The 23,340-nt window shown below is 34.5% G+C and overlaps 2 protein-coding genes across 2 annotated transcripts in view; one reads left to right on the top strand and one right to left on the bottom strand.

The window, feature by feature from the left end:
- LOC133188326 (uncharacterized) overlaps positions 1–23,340 on the top strand; it is a 226,155-nt gene that overhangs the window by 46,875 nt on the left and 155,940 nt on the right. The gene's annotated exons all lie outside the window — the stretch shown is intronic.
- LOC133188328 (sodium- and chloride-dependent GABA transporter ine-like) overlaps positions 3,292–23,340 on the bottom strand; it is a 38,109-nt gene continuing 18,060 nt past the window's right edge. Inside the window, exons 6-15 of the mRNA XM_061323706.1 lie at positions 22,869–23,001; positions 21,349–21,483; positions 17,940–18,043; positions 14,567–14,691; positions 13,421–13,533; positions 12,542–12,682; positions 9,197–9,296; positions 7,893–7,993; positions 7,559–7,729; positions 3,292–3,475 (exon numbers count right to left, since the gene is read on the bottom strand). Of these exons, the coding sequence (XP_061179690.1) occupies positions 3,350–3,475; positions 7,559–7,729; positions 7,893–7,993; positions 9,197–9,296; positions 12,542–12,682; positions 13,421–13,533; positions 14,567–14,691; positions 17,940–18,043; positions 21,349–21,483; positions 22,869–23,001 (1,249 nt within the window). The 3' untranslated portion in view covers positions 3,292–3,349. The remainder of the gene's footprint in view (positions 3,476–7,558; positions 7,730–7,892; positions 7,994–9,196; positions 9,297–12,541; positions 12,683–13,420; positions 13,534–14,566; positions 14,692–17,939; positions 18,044–21,348; positions 21,484–22,868; positions 23,002–23,340) is intronic.

The following is a 23,340-nucleotide window of genomic DNA, read 5'->3' as shown; positions in this document are numbered from 1 at the left end:
AAATTCCAAATGGGCGTTTATGTACTCTCAAAATGATTAAGTTAACAACCCAATTAAAAACTCATTAAGTAAGAGAATTTGCCTTATTTTAGATGATAGTCTCCACATTTATTTTAAAATCTGTTTAAGGAAGCTCTTAACACCAGTGAAAAGTGCCTTATAGACTTTGAGAAAAATATGTCATATAAAGGTGTACATATTGAGTGTATCTAGTTACATTTTCTACATAGGGTACCTGCCTTATCCCCCCCCCCCCCAATTGTTTAAAGACAATGAACTATCTGTGAACATAAATCTGCATTGTTTACTTACACTGGGAAAATTAATGGAAATAATGTATTCAGTTACCTTTGGCCTAATTATTGAATAAGTGTTAAAAATACTTTATTAATCCATTATAAATTATGTCATTAAATGTAGATTCCCATTGGCAAGGTTCCTGGTTATTGTATAGAATTTTTCAAGAACTTTTGAGTAGGTTTAAATGTACTAAATAGGCTATATTCTGGATCGTTTTACCTACCAATCCAGCATTCTTTTTTATATTTTGTCAAATTAGTGTTTTTACAATTCGTAATGCATTTCCTATGTAAAATGTTGATAAAAGGGACCTACATAATTTTTCACCATAATATTTCTTCAAAACACATTTATTTCATACAGTTTTTGTATTATATACATTTTGTAACTTCATTTCCTATGACTTCTAGATATTTTGGTTGAAAATGTATATATAGAAACAAGACATGGATATACCGGCACCGATCATCATTTTTGAGTTGCGTCCCTTAACAGCTAAAATTGGTCAAGAGACTGGTTGGTTGTTTTTATCATGTAATTGACTGAATTGATTGAAACACATTGTCATAAAAATATTGGCATGGATTTATTTTTAACTTTTATTCGTAATTACTAAATGCTGATTCCTTCACACGACCTAAGAACTGTTCTCAGTCGGCATGGTCGACCTACCTGTCAGCATATGTCACATCTATGCCCTTCCCAGCATACTGAGCATAACTATGGTAAATGACGACCTGTTTGCTCTTTGTCCCTGAATACAATGTACAACAAAACCATTACTACTTTTCTTTCTTGCTGTATAGATGATTCTACCCGTTGAAGAAGTACACGTGCTTTTGTTTACCTCTATAACATACGCTTTATTGGTTTTCACCGCTTAGAGAATTCTACACGGGAGATCACTCTTAATCACTATTTTACAAGTGAAAAAACCCATGTATTAAACCTTTTTTCTCCGGAAAGCCCTGGCTTGGCCAATGTCCTTAAGGTCAGACCACTCTAGCTACATGAAGGTAGCCTTCAATATTAGAACTCTTTGGTATGCAGTGTTTACAGCTTCCTTAATCCATTTTTTTAAACATTGTCTAACTTTGCACTGGCACAAACATAAATAAAACAATAATCCATTTTTCTTTTAAATCTCTTCATTCTTCTTTTCTTTCACAAGACACACAACATTGTAAAAGGAGTTGTTAAAAATTCAAACAGTACATGTACTTGTACATGCTTCAATAAAATTCTAATGAATATAAATTGTAATTTAAAAATAGTGCAAGACCAGCTTATTGTATCAGATTTCTACAACTTATGGTAGATAAATAATTAAAAAGCCACCCCAGGACTAGGGGGCAAATCAAGTACATTCACCTCCACCCCAGGACTGGGGCAGATCAAGTACCTTCACCCCAGGACCGGGGTACCTTCATCCCAGGACTGGAGGAGGTCAAGTATCCTACTGACCAATGGAATGTCATTCTGGTCATATGATAACACAAGTTTTTACACCATACTTCAGTATATAATATTTCTGCTTATGCATTCCTGTACACAAGTCCTTTTCATTAAAAAAAAAAAGACTATAAAATTAACTTTTAAATACTGGTATCTAAAAAAAATTCCTAAATAGAAAAAAATATCACAATGCTTTTCCAAACATTTGAATGCCTGCATAGTCACAAAACTTTTTTTTTCAAGTTTCATCAACATATTGCTATGTTCTTTGTGTGCCTGTATATTACACAAATGATTTTAATCAATAATAAAGTGCTAATAAAAGATCTACAATCACCATACAGCTTAAATTGCCTGGCTTATCAATGAAAAACAAAATACAATAACACACACTATAACTGCTTTAAATCTTCTACGTACAATGTTCTAAAATTCATGGTATTCTGAAAAAAATGTCAACAATGCTATAGTTTTCTTCCTGAAAAAAACCACAAAGTAAAATCGTGAGAAGTATATTACATTACTTATTACATGTACGAAGTCACAAAACATGCATCCTCGTTATTCTTCAATTCATTCAATTTAAAATGCAATCTAAATACAGTAAAACTTAGTTATAAGGAAGTCACTGGGACCTCAAATTCTCCTTCCTTATAACTGAGGTTCTTTATATCCATATAAGAAAATAGTGAAAAGATCTCTTTGAGATTCATAAAAAGTTCCTTATAATCAAGATTTCCTTATAAGTGAGTTCTATATAACCGAGTTTTACTGTAAAACTTTTTTTAAAACTATTTTTCTCAATAACTAAATATACATGCTTTTTCAGAATTCAGGAGAAAACTATATGTATGAAAAAAAAAACCAACAAAAAATTGTAGTTCTTACTTAAACTAGGAACAACTCAACAGCATAGTAAGTACTGGCCCCACATCTGACATAAAATTCAAAACATGGGTGAAATTTTTTTATGTTCCTAATGAAGAATTTAAAGTCATAGGCCTACATGCTTCAGAACCAATAATTATTTTCATTTGCAGCATCACAAAAGAGGTGATGTCTTAGAAATTTGACTGATTTTTCCCAATATGTAATTTATCAATTTATCAAGACAGGTTTTCATAAACAAAATGTTGGCAATGCATGAAATTAATGAAAATTTAAGAAAATTGAAGAAGTTCAGGAATGGAGTAAATTCATGTTTTTTCTGTGATATTTATGCCCTCATTCACTTGAAATGATTACCTGTTTTCATTTCAAGCATATTTAACACAGGTTTTGTTTTTGAACTAGACAGCACTGTTTTTGAGTCATCAAAAAGGGGGAACAAAAGAAAAGAATGTATGTTATGATCATTCAAATTGCATGGTTCTACTTGATATTCAAATGTCCTTACATCTGCTTAATCCTCGATAATTTGATAAGTCCACTATGTACAACTTAATAGTGAAATTTTCACCCCTATTTGAAATGTACATAATAAAACAAAGAAAAAAAAATTGACAAAAATTGGTATAAAACAATGGTTCAGTACAACAAATATTATTATGCCTTATTCTTACAATTACCCTTATTTCTCAGATTAATATTAAATTTAATATGGTTGAAGAGGTTCCTTTTTCTCTGCATTGACATGAAGAACCATGTCTCCATTACTCAGACTCGGATATGAGGCATCTGTATGTTCTTCTAATGGTGACACAATGGAGTTTCTCAATTTCTGTAAAAAAAGTAAACAACTTTTAGGTAACAACTAGACTAGCCATCACAATGATGGGAAGAAAGGGTTTTGTGGATATGTGAAAAAAAATCGAAGGATCAAAGTTGAGAAATTTGTACAGCCTGTTTTGTCCTATCCTTATAAAGACTGACAGTTTAATAAGACTTATCATTTTCCTCCACAAGACTAATGAGGCAAGCATATCAAATTAACAACAAATAGAATGCTCATACTCAGCTTCATTAAGGAAGGCCTGGGTTCACACTTCCTTAACATAGCTAAGAAATGCCATGACACAAAAGCCAACAAGGCAAACATATCTAACTGCCAATGACAGAAAACCTAACGAGGGCAGTATATCAAATTTAGTGAAACATCAACAGCAATGCTTACAAGGCAGCATATACCGGGTAAATTCATCACCTACTGGAAAGTTAACAAGGCCAGCATATCAAATCATCACCTACAGGAAAATTAACAAGGCAGCATATCAAATCATCACCTACAGGAAAATTAACAAGGCAGCATATCAAACCATCACCCACGGGAAAGTTAACAAGACCAACATATCAAATAATCACCTACAGGAAAGTTATTAAGGCCAGTATGTGAAATCATCACCTACAGGAAAGATATCAAGACCAGCATACATGTATCAAATCATTACCTACTGAAAAGTTAACAAGGTCAGCATATTAAATCATCACCTACAGGAAAGTTTACAAGGCCAGCATATCAAATCATCACCCACGGGAAAGTTAACAAAGCCAGCATATCAAATCATCACCTACTGAAAAGTTAACAAGGCCACTATATCAAATCATCACCTACAGGAAAGATATCAAGACCAGCATACATGTATCAAATCATTACCTACTGAAAAGTTAACAAGGTCAGTATATCAAATCATCACCTACTGAAAAGTTAACAAGGCCAGCATATCAAATCATAACCTACTGAAAAGTTAACAAGGCCACTATATCAAATCATTACCTACTGAAAAGTTAACAAAGCCAGCATATCAAATCATAACCTACTGAAAAGTTAACAAGGCCACTATATCAAATCATTACCTACTGAAAAGTTAACAAGGTCAGCATATTAAATCATCACCTACTGAAAAGTTAACAAGGCCACTATATCAAATCATCACCTACTGAAAAGTTAACAAGGTCAGCATATTAAATCATCACCTACTGAAAAGTTAACAAGGCCAGCATATCAAATCATCACCTACTGAAAAGTTAACAAGGCCAGTATATCAAATCATCACCTACTGAAAAGTTAACAAAGCCAGCATATCAAATCATAACCTACTGAAAAGTTAACAAGGCCACTATATCAAATCATTACCTACTGAAAAGTTAACAAGGTCAGCATATTAAATCATCACCTACTGAAAAGTTAACAAGGCCAGCATATCAAATCATCACCTACTGAAAAGTTAACAAGGCCAGCATATCAAATCATCACCTACTGAAAAGTTAACAAAGCCAGCATATCAAATCATCACCTACTGAAAAGTTAACAAGGCCAGCATATCAAATCATCACCTACTGAAAAGTTAACAAGGCCAGTATATCAAACCATCACCTACAGGAAAGTTAACAAGGCCACTATATCAAATCATCACCTACAGGAAAGTTAACAAGGCCAGCATATCAAATCATCACCTACTGAAAAGTTAACAAAGCCAGCATATCAAATCGTCACCTACTGAAAAGTTAACAAGGCCAGCATATCAAATCATCACCTACAGGAAAGTTAACAAGGTCAGTATATCAAACCATCACCTACAGGAAAGTTTACAAGGCCACTATATCAAATCATCACCTACAGGAAAGTTAACAAGGCCAGCATATCAAATCATCACCTACAGGAAAGTTAACAAGACCAGCATATCAAATCATCACCTACTGAAAAGTTAACAAGGCCAGCATATCAAATCATCACCTACTGAAAAGTTAACAAGGTCAGTATATCAAATCATAACCTACTGAAAAGTTAACAAGGCCAGCATATCAAATTATCACCTACAGAAAAGTTAACAAGGTCAGTATATCAAATCATCACCTACTGAAAAGTTAACAAAGCCAGCATATCAAATCATAACCTACTGAAAAGCTAACAAGGCCACTATATCAAATCATTACCTACTGAAAAGTTAACAAGGTCAGCATATCAAATCATCACCTACTGAAAAGTTAACAAGGCCAGCATATCAAATCATCACCTACTGAAAAGTTAACAAGGTCAGTATATCAAATCATCACCTACTGAAAAGTTAACAAGGCCAGTATATCAAACCATCACCTACAGGAAAGTTAACAAGGCCACTATATCAAATCATCACCTACAGGAAAGTTAACAAGGCCAGCATATCAAATCATCACCTACTGAAAAGTTAACAAGGCCAGCATATCAAATCATCACCTACTGAAAAGTTAACAAGGCCAGCATATCAAATCATCACCTACTGAAAAGTTAACAAAGCCAGCATATCAAATCATCACCTACTGAAAAGTTAACAAGGCCAGCATATCAAATCATCACCTACTGAAAAGTTAACAAGGCCAGTATATCAAACCATCACCTACAGGAAAGTTAACAAGGCCACTATATCAAATCATCACCTACAGGAAAGTTAACAAGGCCAGCATATCAAATCATCACCTACAGGAAAGTTAACAAAGCCAGCATATCAAATTGTCACCTACTGAAAAGTTAAGAAGGCCAGCATATCAAATCATCACCTACAGGAAAGTTAACAAGGTCAGTATATCAAACCATCACCTACAGGAAAGTTAACAAAGCCAGCATATCAAATCATCACCTACTGAAGAGTTAACAAGGCCAGCATATCAAATCATCACCTACTGAAAAGTTAACAAGGCCAGTATATCAAACCATCACCTACAGGAAAGTTAACAAGGCCACTATATCAAATCATCACCTACTGAAAAGTTAACAAGGTCAGCATATTAAATCATCACCTACTGAAAAGTTAACAAGGCCAGCATATCAAATCATCACCTACTGAAAAGTTAACAAGGCCAGTATATCAAATCATCACCTACTGAAAAGTTAACAAAGCCAGCATATCAAATCATAACCTACTGAAAAGTTAACAAGGCCACTATATCAAATCATCACCTACTGAAAAGTTAACAAGGCCAGTATATCAAACCATCACCTACAGGAAAGTTAACAAGGCCACTATATCAAATCATCACCTACAGGAAAGTTAACAAGGCCAGCATATCAAATCATCACCTACTGAAAAGTTAACAAGGCCAGCATATCAAATCATCACCTACTGAAAAGTTAACAAAGCCAGCATATCAAATCGTCACCTACTGAAAAGTTAACAAGGCCAGCATATCAAATCATCACCTACAGGAAAGTTAACAAGGTCAGTATATCAAACCATCACCTACAGGAAAGTTTACAAGGCCACTATATCAAATCATCACCTACAGGAAAGTTAACAAGGCCAGCATATCAAATCATCACCTACAGGAAAGTTAACAAGACCAGCATATCAAATCATCACCTACTGAAAAGTTAACAAGGCCAGCATATCAAATCATCACCTACTGAAAAGTTAACAAGGTCAGTATATCAAATCATCACCTACTGAAAAGTTAACAAGGTCAGTATATCAAATCATCACCTACTGAAAAGTTAACAAGGCCAGCATATCAAATCATCACCTACTGAAAAGTTAACAAGGTCAGTATATCAAATCATCACCTACTGAAAAGTTAACAAGGTCAGTATATCAAATCATCACCTACTGAAAAGTTAACAAGGCCAGCATATCAAATCATCACCTACTGAAAAGTTAACAAGGTCAGTATATCAAATCATCACCTACTGAAAAGTTAACAAGGTCAGTATATCAAATCATCACCTACAGGAAAGTTAACAAGGCCACATATCAACTCACCACTGATAGCAAAGCCAAAGCCACCAGCTCCTATGGTATAGAGCAAAATTTTTCTCTACAGTGTGTAAACAATGTCAAAAATTCTTGATATGATACATGGCACAAGCCATAACCTTACAGGGAAATAAACTTACCTGCCACAAGTTGTTTCCCTTGGCCTGATAGATAGAGTGAATCATTCCTATGGGAACACAGAGCACAGACAAGGCTGCTATAAACCACCCAAGTACTGTTGCCCAGATGGGGTACTGATAATCATCCAGCTGAAATGGACGGTAGCTAATCATGCTGAACAACCATATACCCTGTGGATAAAAAATACATCTGTTTATATTCAATAAAGTAACTAGACAGAGCTTTGACTTGAAATAATTGTAGATTGTTTTTTCAGTAATATGCAGTGAAATATATTAAGAATTTTTAACAAGATATTATCCTGTCAAATTCATGTATCTAATGACAACTTACAAAAATGAACACTGGCGAGATAAAGTACCAACATACAATGAAGAAAACATTAGGTGGGCTGCCATTCATTTCCCTGACATTTCTACCCAAGCGGCGAGCACCTAAAATACAAGCAATTGATTACTAAATCAAAGGGAATCTTGTTCAATTTTTTTCCCCACCATATATATAGTATATACAGTCAAAACTCGTAATCTGAAACCCAATGGGACCGAGAAAATACTTTGAGATATCCGAGGGTTCAAGATATCCAGGGTTATTTACTTAACGAATAAGCAATTGGGACTTCAAAATCACTTCGACATATCCATGGTATTCGAGATATCAGTGCCTGAGATACCAAAGTTCAGCTGTATTTCTTTAACCACATTTTTACAGAAAAAAATATGTGTAAATCTCAGGATTTCAGATTTACTCAGTTTTTTTGTTTTGAACATATTTTATTGATTAAATCAAAAGGATTGGAAACAAGTTCTAAAATAACTTACTAGTTCCTCTCCTTATATAATACAGTATGTCATGCAAATTAAAGAAAAATAATATAAATGATACAAATAAAATTTAACATATCAACTAAGAAAATCTACATGTTTCATCAATAAATTTATGAACAGCAGAAAAAAAAAAGTTATTTATCTGTAAAGGCAAATTTTCATCACCATATAGTAATAGGTTTAAATCAATAGTGACCAATTCAAGCATGAACAAGCGATTGAAAAGAGTATTTCTAGCATTGTAATAATTTTTGCATGCAAAAAAGAAATGCTACACATCTTCGCGTTTTCCGCATGAACACGAAGGACTATTAATAATATTTCGTTTATATAAATCATAGTTTAGTATACAATAATGTCTTAGCTTAGTATGAATGATATTGATGTATTGCTTTCCATAGGAAAAGTATGATGGTGGATTTTTCAGTTTTCCTACCAAGTTTTTTTCGGAATGAATTAATTGAGATGGCTTCCCTAACCTCTATTTTTAGTAAATTCCATTGTTTTATAGCATTGGGTATGAAGGAATTCCTAAATAATTCTAATCTGCATCTCGGAACAACATAATCTTCTTTATTACGAGTATTGTATGTTGATACATGTTCACGTTTACTGGGGACAATATTGTGCAAATATTCAGGTATCTTCCCGTGTGAATTTTGAACATAGTTGACATTTTTGCAATATATCGCCTGGCTTTTAATGTTTCCCATCCAGTTTCAGAATATAGTGCTTCTCTAGAAACAAAAATTGGAAGTCCTGTTACAATTTACTCAGTATAAATCAGTATAATTTGAATTGAACACTTACCATAGAACCAGGTGATTGCAATGACTTCGAAAAATGCCAGATACATGAGTGACACAGCTGCTGCATAATGATCAATCAGTGAAAAAAAGTAATATCCTCCCTAAAAATAAAACAAAGAGTGTAAAATCACCCTATATACACTGAACAATAAACTGCTTTATCTTTTTATACACTAAACTAGAAATATGTCCATAGGACATGAATGCCCCGCCGAGGGTATATTAGTAATGCAAAATGAAAATTTGTATTAGTGTATGAAATTTGATGAGAATATCTTGAATGGTTTCTTTAAAATTGAAATTGAAATCTAAAAAGTTGCATATAGATGATAAATTTTTACCAAATTATGTATTAGTGCATAAGCTTACATAAATATATCTTAAATGGTTTCTTTAAAATTAACCAAAATGCAAATTTAAGAAAAGTGAGGTCAAGGTCATAGGAAAGTTCAAGGTCAACCGTTTTTGATGCAGTTGAATAGTTCTCACAAATACGTATCAGCATATTAAGTTTGATAAAAACATTCTGAATGGTTTTTGAATGGTTTATTAAAAACTGAGCTAAACACTAATTAAAAATAAAAATATACATTTGTGGTATCTCTCTATTATATAAACATCCAGAGAGCAAATATCTTCATACCTGTATGAAGTTTTTCGAAGGTCATAGGTCATTACGTGACCTAATCACACAGCGCAGTAATATCTACATATTAAAGACTTACTCCACTAAGCAATATAGCATGTTTTTCATGCATAAAAATGTACAAAATACGCAAGTAAAATAATAATCATTTTATTTACAATGTAAACGAGTATTTAATACAGTTCTTGATCGATTTTATATAGAAAATAGAAAACTACGTGTTATAAGTTTCATGTCTGAGCTGCATAGTCTCAACGTTTACCCTTATTTTTCTCGCAGACCTCTGAATGCTATAATTTTTTTCCCATTAAACTTTACTCACAATAAATTTGAAAATCTGTTGAAAAATATCAATGTAATGCAATCACGCCACAAACAGCTAACAAACACTGCACTTTGGAAGTTCGGTAGGCACACCTCCATCATCGAGATCGTTGTGACGTTGTCTTAACAATGTAAGCTGTCGCCAGTGTCTCCATGTCAACATCATAAATTAATAAATATGCCTTACTGAAATCGTAGATTTTCTGTTTTTGATCAAATTTTGTACTTGATTTCAAGTTATCTGGTCCGGACAAGTGTCTCCATCCATCCGTTTCCGACCGAAATTCCTCCAACTTTTTAGTATCAAACATCGGACGTGTTTCTTGTGTTTTTTAACATCGAATATGGGTTCTCATGAATCCAAAAATTCCCAGACACCAATATGCTCACTATAATAATTGATCACAAGAAGCCTTTCACAGAATATTCCCTACAAAACAATCCTTTGCCAGATGAATTTGAAGTGTAACCGCTTTTCAAGCCGATTTACACCTAGCGTAATTTGTCAAAATCTACGACGTACAGTTAGTGCAATATTTATATTCGATTACATTCGATTGTCCATCTCAAATGTATATATAAGTAATAAATAACAAGTTAAAAAACTTCAATGGGAATTGAAGTGGGTCGGTACGTGATCAAATCTTCTGAGAAGGCCTTCGGCCTTCACAGAATTTGATCACGTGACCGACCCACTTCAATTCCCATCTTGTTATTTATTTCTTAAATGAAGTTATGGTCAAAGGAAAGGTCAAGGTCAAAAAATGTTGATGCAGTTGAAAAGGTTACATCAGTATGATGAAGTTACATCAGCATATGAAGTTTGATAAAAAATTTTATGAATGGTTTCTTTAAAACTGAGTTTAACACAAATTGAGAAAAGTGAGGTCAAGGTCAAAGGAAAGGTCAAGGTCCAAAAATACTGATGCAGTTTAATAGCTTACACCAGCATGTATCAGCATATGAAGTTTGACACTAATTTAAGAAAAGTGAGGTCAAGGTCAAAGGAAAGGTAAAGGTCAAAAAATGTTGATGCAGTTGAATAGCTCTCATCAATATGTATCACCATATGAAGTTTGACAACATTATATTGAATGGTTTCTTTAAAACTGAGTTAAACACAAATTTAAGAAAAGTGAGGTCAAGGTCAAAGGAAAGGTGAAGGTCAAAAAATATTGATGCAGTTGAATAGCTCTAACCAGTATGTATCAGCATATGAAGTTTGATAAAAATATCTTGAATGATTTCATTGTTACTGAGCAAAACACTAATTGAAGGAAAGTGAGGTCAAGGTTAAAAAGAAAGGTCAAGGTCAAAAAATGTTGATGCGGTTGAAAAGCTTACATCAGTATGTATCTACATATGAAGTTTGATTACACTATCTTGAATGGTATCTTTAAAACAGAGCTAAACACTGATTTAAGAAAAGTGAGGTCAAGGTCAAAGGAAAGGTCAAGGTAAAAAAATGTTTATGCAGTTGCATAGCCTTCATCAATATCTATCAGCATATGAAGTTTGATAAAAATATCTTGGATAGTTCTCTGAAACTGAGCTTTGAACAGAGCTAAACGCAAAGTGTGACGGAAAGACAGACGGACATGACAAGGACTTTTTCTAAAAAAAATGGAAAATGTTCTTCATTAATGCCTTTCAATTAATATCTACAAAATACAGATTCCTCGATGCATCATACATGGTCCAAGTAAGCCTTTAAGATCTGCTGAAGACTTAAACCGGGTGCATTCAATATCATATATTTACATTTGCTGTGTTTTTCTACTAAGCCAACTGTGAAATTGATTTGAAAGTCATTTTTGTGTATACTCACACGAAATATACACGGTGAAACTCGCGCTAGCACGCTTCATGAAATATGCCTACATGACAAGTCTGTGTGATTTACACACCAATAAATCACACAAAACTTAAAAACATTCCTTAAATAGACTACAGAGCTACAAACTTGAACAATATGCTAGCCAGCTAGCTACTATGTGGGAAAAGCTAGCTACAGAAATGAAGCTCTCTTTTTGAGAACATTTGGACAGATAAACCTTTGATTTACGGGGCCGCTTTTTGTCACTCACTTTGGGTATCCTAGTTACCACTTCACATCATGACATATTTGCATAAACTATGTTCAAGATTGTGGCTGCTAGGGTAACTGCTAGGCTAGATACTTAGGTCTGCTAAATGCACTATATGAATTAATCCCTAAATAGGGCTAGCTTATACATTCATTCAACTTCATAACACTAACTAGCTGTTACAATTTTAAACATAGCCCATGTTTGGTCCAGGTAGGGTATACATGTATTTAATTTGAAACTTTTTGTTGAGGTGTACTTCAAATGTGGCAATCACTGAATTTCTTACCTGAGTAACATTTGGCAACCCACAGAGAAAAGAAAAACCACAGACTATAGCCACTAACACCTCTTTTCTTTTCAGGTACTTCTTGACTTGATGATGAAAATGGTCATTTATTGTTGTCACTATCACTTCTGTTGATGCAAACTGGGGAGGGCAAAAATATCATTTAGACAGGTAAGACCTACATAAAACAGTCGGAAATTGGTAAGTTTTGTAAATCTTAATGTTATTTCATTTTCTGACTTCAAAGATTTGTACCAGACAAAAAAATTAACTTAATATTTGTAGTATAATGAAGTTGACCTTTGAAATATGAACTGAGTGAGATTAATCATTGATTAAATTAAATGTCAAACTTTTCACTTAACAGCTACCATGACCTTGACCTTTGCTATACATATATGATCTTGATTCAAGGTTATACACAGTGCTTATGCATCAATGAATATTGTGTGCTTTAAATTTCAATTCATTCTCATCTGTGACCTCAAGTATTGGCTAGACATTTTTTTTTTATCAATACAGCTACAACTTTAATCAAGGTTTTTACACTCTAAGAAAGAATATTTTTCTCTGAAATAATACACAGATAAGAGCCTGACATTTTTCTTTTTTATTTTACTCAATGGCTATATAAAAATAACACACCGTAAAAGCAGAAATATTCGTTGGGGATTAAATTTCATTTATTTCGTTGCTAATAATTATCAACGAAATTAAATCTTACAAGAAATTTTTATATGATTATATATAATGAATACAGTTATTTTCAACACAATGAAATTTAATGCCCAAGAAACCTTTTTTGATGACAATTCAACGAAATTTTATCCCCATGAAAATTTGTGCTTCTTCAGTAATTAACATGGTAAAGGTACATACTTGGCTATCAACTCCTAGTGTAATCAACATGATAAAGAATACTGCTGCAAAGAGCTGAGGCACGGGCATAGTTGTAAAAGCTTCTGGGTAAATAACAAAAACTAGACCGGGACCTGAAGAAAACAAAAATATTAGGAGTCAAATGGTTTTACTTTGCTGATTTTTCACTGTATGAAAAGTAAGTCATATTAAACATTGCAGCTGCCATGCAAAAAGTGTCTCATAATCAAGTATGAATATTTAATTAACTGAAAGGACAAGGTATAGTAATGGCCGAATCTGGCCCCTTATTTGATGTAAAAATCAGAACACAGTTAAAATTTTGATAGTTTGTAGTCAAGAACTTAAGATGATGCTTGATTTTAAACAAGCACTAATTTTGATTCAAAGCTTTCATGGAGGGCACAAGAGGGTGCTAAAGTAGGACATTTTCCCGAATTTCCTCAATTTCTGTGGAATTTTGTCAAATTTGCGATACTTTTCACTTCGGGAAACATAGAGCACAAGCTTGCCTATCTGAGATTTTTATACAAAAGATGCATCTGATACTAGTGTATGAAATATATAAATCTGGTAGATAGGCAAACTTATGTTCTATTTTTTCTGAATCAAAATTTGCTCTAAATTCGATGAAAATTTGCATAAAAATGAGAAAATTCGGAAATTGACATATTTTCTGACCTTCCTGTGACCTCTGTGTATCCCATAACTTAGAACCATTACTCATTTTGTGGCAGGGGTGACAACAGGTTTTTATTGATAAACTGTTGCAACATTCTAAAAGACACCCCAAACCAGGGGCCAAAAAGGGGTCTTAGCCTATCTTGTCCTTTCATTTGATCATTTGCTGCATAGTTTTCGAAAAAAAAAATTTATAGCTCTACAACATCAAATTTAAGTCCAGCCTTTGATCGTTTGAAAGTACAGGACAATTATAATGTTTAACCAGGTCTAGTATTTTGCTATTTTACTGCTGTTTATTACAAATCAGAATATAAAAGTCTAGTATGTACGGCCATGTATATCTGTCCATCCCTTAACGCTTAATAAAACTGAAGTTGAACTACATGTACATACTAATTAAATCATCAATGATACATAAATGATTCTTGATTTCATTATAAACTTCATATAATTGATACAGACCTTGTTGTATAACATCATCCACAGATTTACCCTGGTTCTCAGCCAGATATCCGAGAATGGAGAAGATAGCGAATCCGGCTAGGAGACAGGTGATAGCGTCAACCACAGCGATAACCAGCACATCCCTGAAAATAAAATATGACAGAGTCTCATATCCACCATAAATAAATGTAATCAATCATATCCATCATGGATAAGTGTGTTTAATCATATCTATAATTGATGAACATGTTAATCATATCCATTATAGATTAATTATTCAGTTATATCCAAATAGATAAATGTATTCAATCTTATCCATCATGGATTAATGTATTCAATTGTATTCATCATGGATAAATATGTTCAATCCTATCCATAATGGATAAATGTTCGATCATATTCATCAACTTGAAGGTTAAATACAATCAACCATATCCATCATAGATATATTTAATCATATCCATAATTGATAAATTTTATTAAATCATATTCACCATGGATAAAGTATTCAATGATATCTAACATGGATAAATATGTACAGGCAATCATATACATCATGGATAAATGTATTCAATTCAATGATATCTGCTATGGATAAATGTATGATGTCTGTCATGAATAAATTTGTGCATGCAATCATATCCATCATGGATCAATAATCCAACCATATCCATCCATGATTAATGTATTCAAGCATATTCATCTGGGAAAAATGTACAATCATATCCATCATGGATCAGTAATCCAATCATATCCATCCATGATTAATGTATTCAAGCATATTCATCAAGGAAAAATGTTCAATCATATCCATTATGAATATATATATTCAATCATATCCCTCAATGAAAAATGCATCCAATATATCCATAATGGATAAATGTATTCAATCATATTCATAATGAGGAAATGTATTTAATAATATCCACCAGGTATAAATGTGTTCAATCACATCCATCATGGATAAATGCATTTAAAGTCTTCTAGATTTTTTTTTTAGATGGAAGAACATTAATATTGCCCCTGATTACTTTCCCTGCATTACTGATTTGCAAACTGTGGATGTATAATGCCATTTTTTACCAAACACCTCACTCAAAGATCATCTTACAACTTTCAGATTAAATACTTTGGTATACTACTCAAAATATCAAGATGTGTTACAGATCTATAAACAGTGATTTTTAGATTATTTCACAGATGACAAATTCCCTAATACTTGAAGTAAATAAACAGTGAACTGTCTGCCCCATGCCATTTCATACAATTGATTTTGTCCATTTTCATATTTGACATACAATTTATATCAATCTCCTGTAAAATCACATATTTTCGTGGGGTCAAATTTTCATGATTTGAGGAAAGACTATTGGTTTATGGGGATTTGATTTCTTAGATGAAGGATTGTTGAGTATAGTTATGTATATGACAATTTACATTTCAAGGTGGACATGAATTTAAGGATCTCTTCATACCTCGAAAACAATGGAAATGAAACCCCCACAAAAATGAGTGATTTCACAGTAAGTATCAAATGTATATTTGCTTGTAAGTTCATGTGTAACATGATTCAAAATGAGTAAAAGAGAGTTCTGATCATTTCTGGGAGAAGAGACTCTACCCAGTTTTAATGTGTGAAGATGAAGTATTCATATATAATTCCCATTCATGCAATACTAACATCTATTCATTTAAGGTGCCATAAATATGCAAGATTCAAGGAAGGGAAGAGTTTTTCAAATGAAAAAAAAAACACAGATTATTTACTTCTAGACTTTATATGCTGTATGAAAACAAAAACTGCATTGGCTATTTAAATTTATTTTTGTACAAAATAAATTTAATTTAAAAAAAAAAAAGCAAGCAAGAACAAAAATAAACCCCAACAATTTCAGTCTTTATGACTAGACAAAGATTTGAAATTAAATCTTAAACTAAAATAGAAGAAATTCCTTTATATGAAAAAATAACATTTACTTTGTAATACATGTCCAAGCCATTAATTGTTACAATCTTTTTTTATGCACTTGATTTGAAAATTTGTATGGATTCTACCCTTTCTTTTTATCTCATTTAGATTATAATGTAATGTAATCCCTGGCTTTTTTAGCTCACCTGAGCTGAAAGCTCAAGTGAGCTTTTCTGATCATCCGTTGTCCGTCGTCCGTCCGTCTGTCCATCCGTCTGTAAACTTTTCACATTTTCAACTTCTTCTCAAGAACCACCGGGCCAATTTAAACCAAATTTGGTACAAAGCATCCTTAAGTAAAGGGAAGTTTAAATTGTTAAAATAAAGGGCCAAACCCCCTTACAAGGGGAGATAATCAAGAAAAGACAAAAATACAGTGGGGTCATTAAAAAATCTTCTTCTCAAGAACCACTGGGCCAGAAAAGCTGAAACTTATGTGGAAGCATCCTGGGGTAGTGTAGATTCTAAATTGTTCAAATCATGACCCCTGTGGGAAGGGCGGGGCCACAATAGGGAATCCAAGTTTTACATTGAAATATATAGAAAAAATCTTTAAAAATCTTCTTCTCAAGAACCACTGGGCCAGAAAAGCTGAAGCTTATGTGGAAGCATGCTGGGGTAGTGTAGATTCTAAATTGTTAAAATCATGTCCCCTAGGGGAAGGGCAGGGCCATAATAGGGAATCCAAGTTTTACATTGAAATACACATAGAAAATATCTTTAAAAATCTTCTTCTCAAGAACCATTGGGCCAGAAAAGCTGAAACTTACATGGAAGCATGCTAGGCTAGTGTAGATTCTAAATTGTTAAAATCATGACCCCCGGGGAAGGGCGGGGTCACAATAGGGAATCCAAGTTTTTATATTGAAATATATAGAAAAAAAAATCTTCTTCTCAAGAACCACTTGGTCAGGAAAGCTAAGACTTTTGTAGAAGCATCCTGAGGCAGCGTAAATTCTAAACTATTCAAATCTTGACCCCTGGGGGTAGGGCAGGGCCACAATAGGGAATCCAAGTTTTACATTGAAATATATAGGAAAAATCTTTAAAAATTTTCTCCTCAAGAACCTCTTGGCCAGTAAAGCTGAAACTTATATGGAAACATCCTTGGGTAGTGTAGATTTTAAATTGTTAGAATCAAGACCCCCATGGTTAGGGTGGGGCCACAATACGTATTACAAGTATTACAAAAAGATCGTCTGGTGAAGAGCAGCAGGGCCAAAGTTATTCAGGTGAGCGTTGTGGCCCATGGGCCTCTTGTTTTTGTTTTTTTTTTTTGATCTAGAGTATAAGGAATGAAATGTTCTGTATATTGAGCAATATACATGTATATACCCACATTTTAACTTTGATAGTGTGGCAATCATTCACTGCACAGTTAATGAACTTTGCATCTATGTTTCAAACCCTGTGCCCACTTACTTTATGATTCTATTGTGGAATTTGTTATAACTGGACATTGTAATGATGCCACCGAAAGCTATGCCTATTGAATTGAAGTTCTGGGCTGCTGCATTCACCCAAACCTGTTGACAAAATAAAGAAGTTGTCTCTCGATGTCTCTCGCAAAAAAAAAATCAATACATATATACAACCTGAGCGGCTTTTTAAAAAATGAATAAGTCATGGACAATGAGTTATGATTAATTGCTGATTTGTTTGTTTGTTTGTGTATTGGTTTATAAACATAGTGAACAAAATGTCCCTTTAAAATGTAGCAGAGTTAAAAATACTTTTAAACAAGAGGCCCATGGGCCACATCGCTCACCTGAGTAACTTTGGCCATGCTGTTCTTTACCAGATTTCCCCCCTTTTAATATACCTATTGTGGCCCCGCCCTACCCCCAGGGGTCATGATTTGAACAATTTAGAATCTACACTACCTCAGGATGCTTCCAAATATGTCTCAGCTTTATTGGTCCAGTGGTTCTTGAAAAGAAGATTTTTAAAGATTTTTCTTATATATTTCAATGTAAAACTTGGATTCCCTATTGTGTCCCGCCCTACCCCCAGGGGTCAAGATTTGAACAATTTATAATCTACACTACCCCAGGATGCTTCCATATAAGTTTCAGCTTTTCTGGCCCTGTGGTTCTTGAGAAGAAGATTTGTAAAGATTTTTCCTATATATTTCAATGTAAAACTTGGATTCCCTATTGTGGCCCCGCCCTACCCCCGGGGGTCATGATTTGAACAACTTAGATTCTACACTACCCCAGCATGCTTCAATATAAGTTTCAGCTTTTCTGGCCCTGTGGTTCTTGAGAAGAAGATTTTTTAAGATTTTTCCTATATATTTCAATGTAAAACTTGGATTCCCTATTGTGGCCCCGCCCTACCCCCGGGGGTCATGATTTGAACAATTTAGATTCTACACTACCCCAGGATGCTTCCATATAAGTTTCAGCTTTTCTGGCCCAGTGGTTCTTGAGAAGAAGATTTTTTAAGATTTTTCCTATATATTTCAATGTAAAACTTGGATTCCCTATTGTGGCCCCGCCCTACCCCCGGGGGGTCATGAATTGAACAATTTGGAATCTACACTACCCCAGGATGCTTCCATATAAGTTTCAGTATTTCTGGCCCAGTGGTTCTTAAGAAGAAGATTTTTTAAGATTTTTCCTATATATTTCAATGTAAAACTTGGATTCCCTATTGTGGCCCCGCCCTACCCCCGGGGGTCATGATTTGAACAATTTAGATTCTACACTACCCCAGGATGCTTCAATATAAGTTTCAGCTTTTCTGGCCCAGTGGTTCTTGAGAAGAAGATTTTTAAAGATTTTTCCTATATATTTCTATGTAAAACATTGATTCCACATTGTGGCCCTGCCCTACCCCCGGGGGTCATGATTTGAACAATTTAGAATCTACACTACCCCAGGATGCTTCCATATAAGTTTCAGCTTTACTGGCCCTGTGGTTCTTGAGAAGAAGATTTTTTAATGACCCCACCCTATTTTTGTCTTTTCTTGATTATCTCCCCTTGTGAGGGGACTTGGCCCTTCATTTTAACAATTTTAATTCCCCTTCACCCAAAAATGCTTTGTACCAAGTTTGGTCAAAATTGGCCCAGTGGTTCTTGAGAAGAAGTCAAAAATGTGAAAAGTTTACAGACGGACGGACAGACAGACAGACGGACGGACGGACGACGGACAAAATGTGATCAGAAAAGCTCACTTGAGCCTTCGGCTCAGGTGAGCTAAAAAGGCTTAAATGTCCTTAAAATATTTAAATTTTTAGTAGCAATGACAAAACAAGAGGCCCATGGACCACAACGCTCACCTGAGTAACTTTGGCCTTGCTGTTTTTCACCCGATTTCCCCCTTGTAATACCTATTGTGGCCCCGCCCTTCCCCCAGGGGTCATGATTTTAACAATTTAGAATCTACACTACCCAAGGATGCTTCCACATATGTTTCAGCTTTTCTGGCCCAGTGGTTCTTGAGAAGAAGATTTTTAAAGATATTTTTTTTACATATTTCAATGTAAAACTTGGATTCCCTATTGTGGCCCCGCCCTACCCCAGGGGTCATGATTTGAACAATTTAGAATCTACACTACCCCAGGATGCTTCCACATAAGTTTCAGCTTTTCTGGCCCAGTGGTTCTTGAGAAGAAAATTTTTAAAGATTTTTTTCTACATATTTCAATGTAAAACTTGGATTCCCTATTGTGGCCCCGCCCTACCCCCGGGGGTCATGATTTGAACAATTTAGAATCTACACTACCCCAGGATGCTTCCACATAAGTTTCAGCTTTTCTGGCCCAGTGGTTCTTGAGAAGAAGATTTTTAAAGATTTTTTTCTACATTTTTCAATGTAAAACTTGGATTCCCTATTGTGGCCCCGCCCTACCCCCGGGGGTCATGATTTTAACAATTTAGAATCTACACTACCCCAGGATGCTTCCACATAAGTTTCAGCTTTTCTGGCCCAGTGGTTCTTGAGAAGAAAATTTTTAAAGATTTTTTCTACATTTTTCAATGTAAAACTTGGATTCCCTATTGTTACCCCGCCCTACCCCCGGGGGTCATGATTTGAACAATTTAGAATCTACACTACCCCAGGATGCTTTCACATAAGTTTCAGCTTTTCTGGCCCAGTGGTTCTTGAGAAGAAAATTTTTAAAGATTTTTTCTACATTTTTCAATGTAAAACTTGGATTCCCTATTGTTACCCCGCCCTACCCCCGGGGGTCATGATTTGAACAATTTAGAATCTACACTACCCCAGGATGCTTTCACATAAGTTTCAGCTTTTCTGGCCCAGTGGTTCTTGAGAAGAAGATTTTTTAATGACCCCACCCTATTTTTGTCTTTTCTTGATTATCTCCCCTTGGAAGGGGGCTTGGCCCTTTATTTTAACAATTTAAACTCCCCTTCACCCAAGGATGCTTTGTACCAAGTTTGGTTAAACTTGGCCCAGTGGTTCTTGAGAAGAAGTTGAAAATGTGAAAAGTTTACAGACGGACGGACGGACGGACGACGGACAACGGGTGATCAGAAAAGCTCACTTGAGCTTTCAGCTCAGGTGAGCTAAAAATAAATATATAAAATAAAAATAAATAAATGAAAATAAAAAAATAACTGAACTCATTTTTTTTTAAGTAAAAGAAAGCTGCACGTCAAATCCAAAAAAAAAAAGTTACTCATTTTTTATAGTCTTCTGTATAAAAAAAATTCCTAAATTAAATAGAACAAAAATGTGAAATGTTTTCATTATATATCTGTGAGCTTATGATAGAGGTAATAACATGTATGAGAATAGCCAAGCTGTAGCAAACATGTACGCTATATAAACTTTTATGATACTGTATTAAATGACAATACCTTCGGGTCCAGAAGGAGCTCCCATTTTGGTTTGATGAAGAACATAATCCCATTTAAAGATCCTGGCAGAGTTACTCCCCTTACCAATAATGTGACAAGGACTAAGTAGGGAAATGTAGCAGTGAAATACACAACCTAAAAATCAGTTAAAAGTCAAAGTTAGCAGATCAAATGTTACCTTTTTCATCTTCAAATACTGAGACAGGTTTTCTCCCGATATTTTATTGATTATAATAATGTTTGTGTTTTTCATTTAAAATAAACATAGGTAATCAAAGATTACGAAGCTCACCTCGACGAATGTTATCTATAACTAAGGCAAATTTCACATAAATTTTTTTTTTATTTAGGGTACATCCCAAGATCAATATCCATGCAAGTTTGGTTTAAGTAGGACTTATACTTACTTGGAAATAGACCTGCCCAAAAACCTTTTAAGCTGTTTAGTAATCAAGAAAATTGTTGTGAGTTCCAACATCCAAAGCAAGTCTGGAAGTTTTCATCTATGCAAGTTTAATCATAAAAGGCCATAATATTATAAAGCTTCTCCTAAAAAAATTACCCTGGTCACTCATCTGGACAATGTAGGTTAGATTCAGAATCCAAAGCAAGTCTGGAAGTGTCCATCCCTAGATACATCATCCATGCTAATTTGGTTAAAATATAGCAAAAATTCATTCATGTGGAAAATCTATGTCAGATCCAGCATTCAAAGCAGATTGGTTAGTGTACATTCCTAGATGCATCATCCATGAAAGTTTGGTCCAGGTAGGGCATATAGTTACTTGGAAATGGGACTGCTCCAAAATCTAAACCTGGTCTTACATGTGGAAAATCTAGCTCAGATCCAGCATCGGAAGCAAGTGTGGTAATGTCCATCCCTGGATGCATCATCCATGCAAGTTTGGTCAAGGTAGGGCTTAAAGTTACCTGGGAATGGACCTGCTCCACAAAACTTTAACCTAGTCACTCATCTGGAAAATCTAATTCAGATCCAGCATCCGGAGCAAGCGTGGTAATGTCCATCCCTGGATGCATCATCCATGCAAGTTTGGTCCCGGTAGGGCTTATAGTTACTTGGGAATGGACCTGCTCCAAAAACTTTAACCTGGTCATTCATCTGGAAAATCTAGGTCAGATCCAGCATCCGAAGCAAGTGTGGTAGTGTCCATCCCTAGATGCATCATCCATGCAAGTTTGGTCCAGGTAGGACTTATAGTTACCTGGTACTTGGGAATGGACCTGCTCCAAAAACTTTAACCTTGTCATTCATCTGGAAAATCTAGGTCAGATCCAGCATCCGAAGCAAGTGGTAGTGTCCATCCCTAGATGCATTATCCATGCAAGTTTGGTTCAGGTAGGGCTTATAGTTACTTGGGAATGGAACTTGCTCCTAAAACTTTAACCGGGATGCCAATGCTAACACCGACGCCGAAGCCGAGGGTATAGCATAAGCTCATCTCGACTTCGTCAAGGTGAGCTAAAAAATTGATTATCCTCTGAAATTTGATTATAGTCACCTTTCCAGTTGATTTAGGACCTTTCCATATACAGAAATATACAACCACCCAACACAAGAGCAGGATTAAGGCAAGCTCCCATTTAATGGTTCCAACCTCTTCAATGCCTTTTGTCTTTTCTAGTACATAGGTTCTGAAAAATCAATGCTTCTACTTTCAAAGTTCTGTATGCAAAAAGGAATTAATATAAATGTATAGTACACAGATTGAACTTCAATGAGATTGGTGTCCTCATCGATAGAAAACTCTAGTAAGGGTAAATTCTGTAGACCTTTGCACAAAAAATCTTACAATTAATTTTCATCATAAAATAAAACTTATGATTTTGTTCTTTTCACAAAAGTTCTTAATAGTTTCTTAAGTGTAAAGGCTCTAACCCTCTTGTAAGTATTTAAGAGCCAATTTCAATATAACTAGAAATATGTCCATAGGACATGAATGCCCTGTCCAAGGTATTTTAGTAATGCAACAT

Source organism: Saccostrea echinata, unplaced genomic scaffold, assembly GCF_033153115.1.
Source record: "Saccostrea echinata isolate AGI-Se365-2 ecotype Australia unplaced genomic scaffold, CSIRO_AGI_Sech_v1 ptg000016l, whole genome shotgun sequence".
NCBI classification, from domain to species: Eukaryota; Metazoa; Mollusca; class Bivalvia; order Ostreida; family Ostreidae; genus Saccostrea; species Saccostrea echinata.
This window is presented reverse-complemented; position numbering and strand designations above follow the sequence as displayed.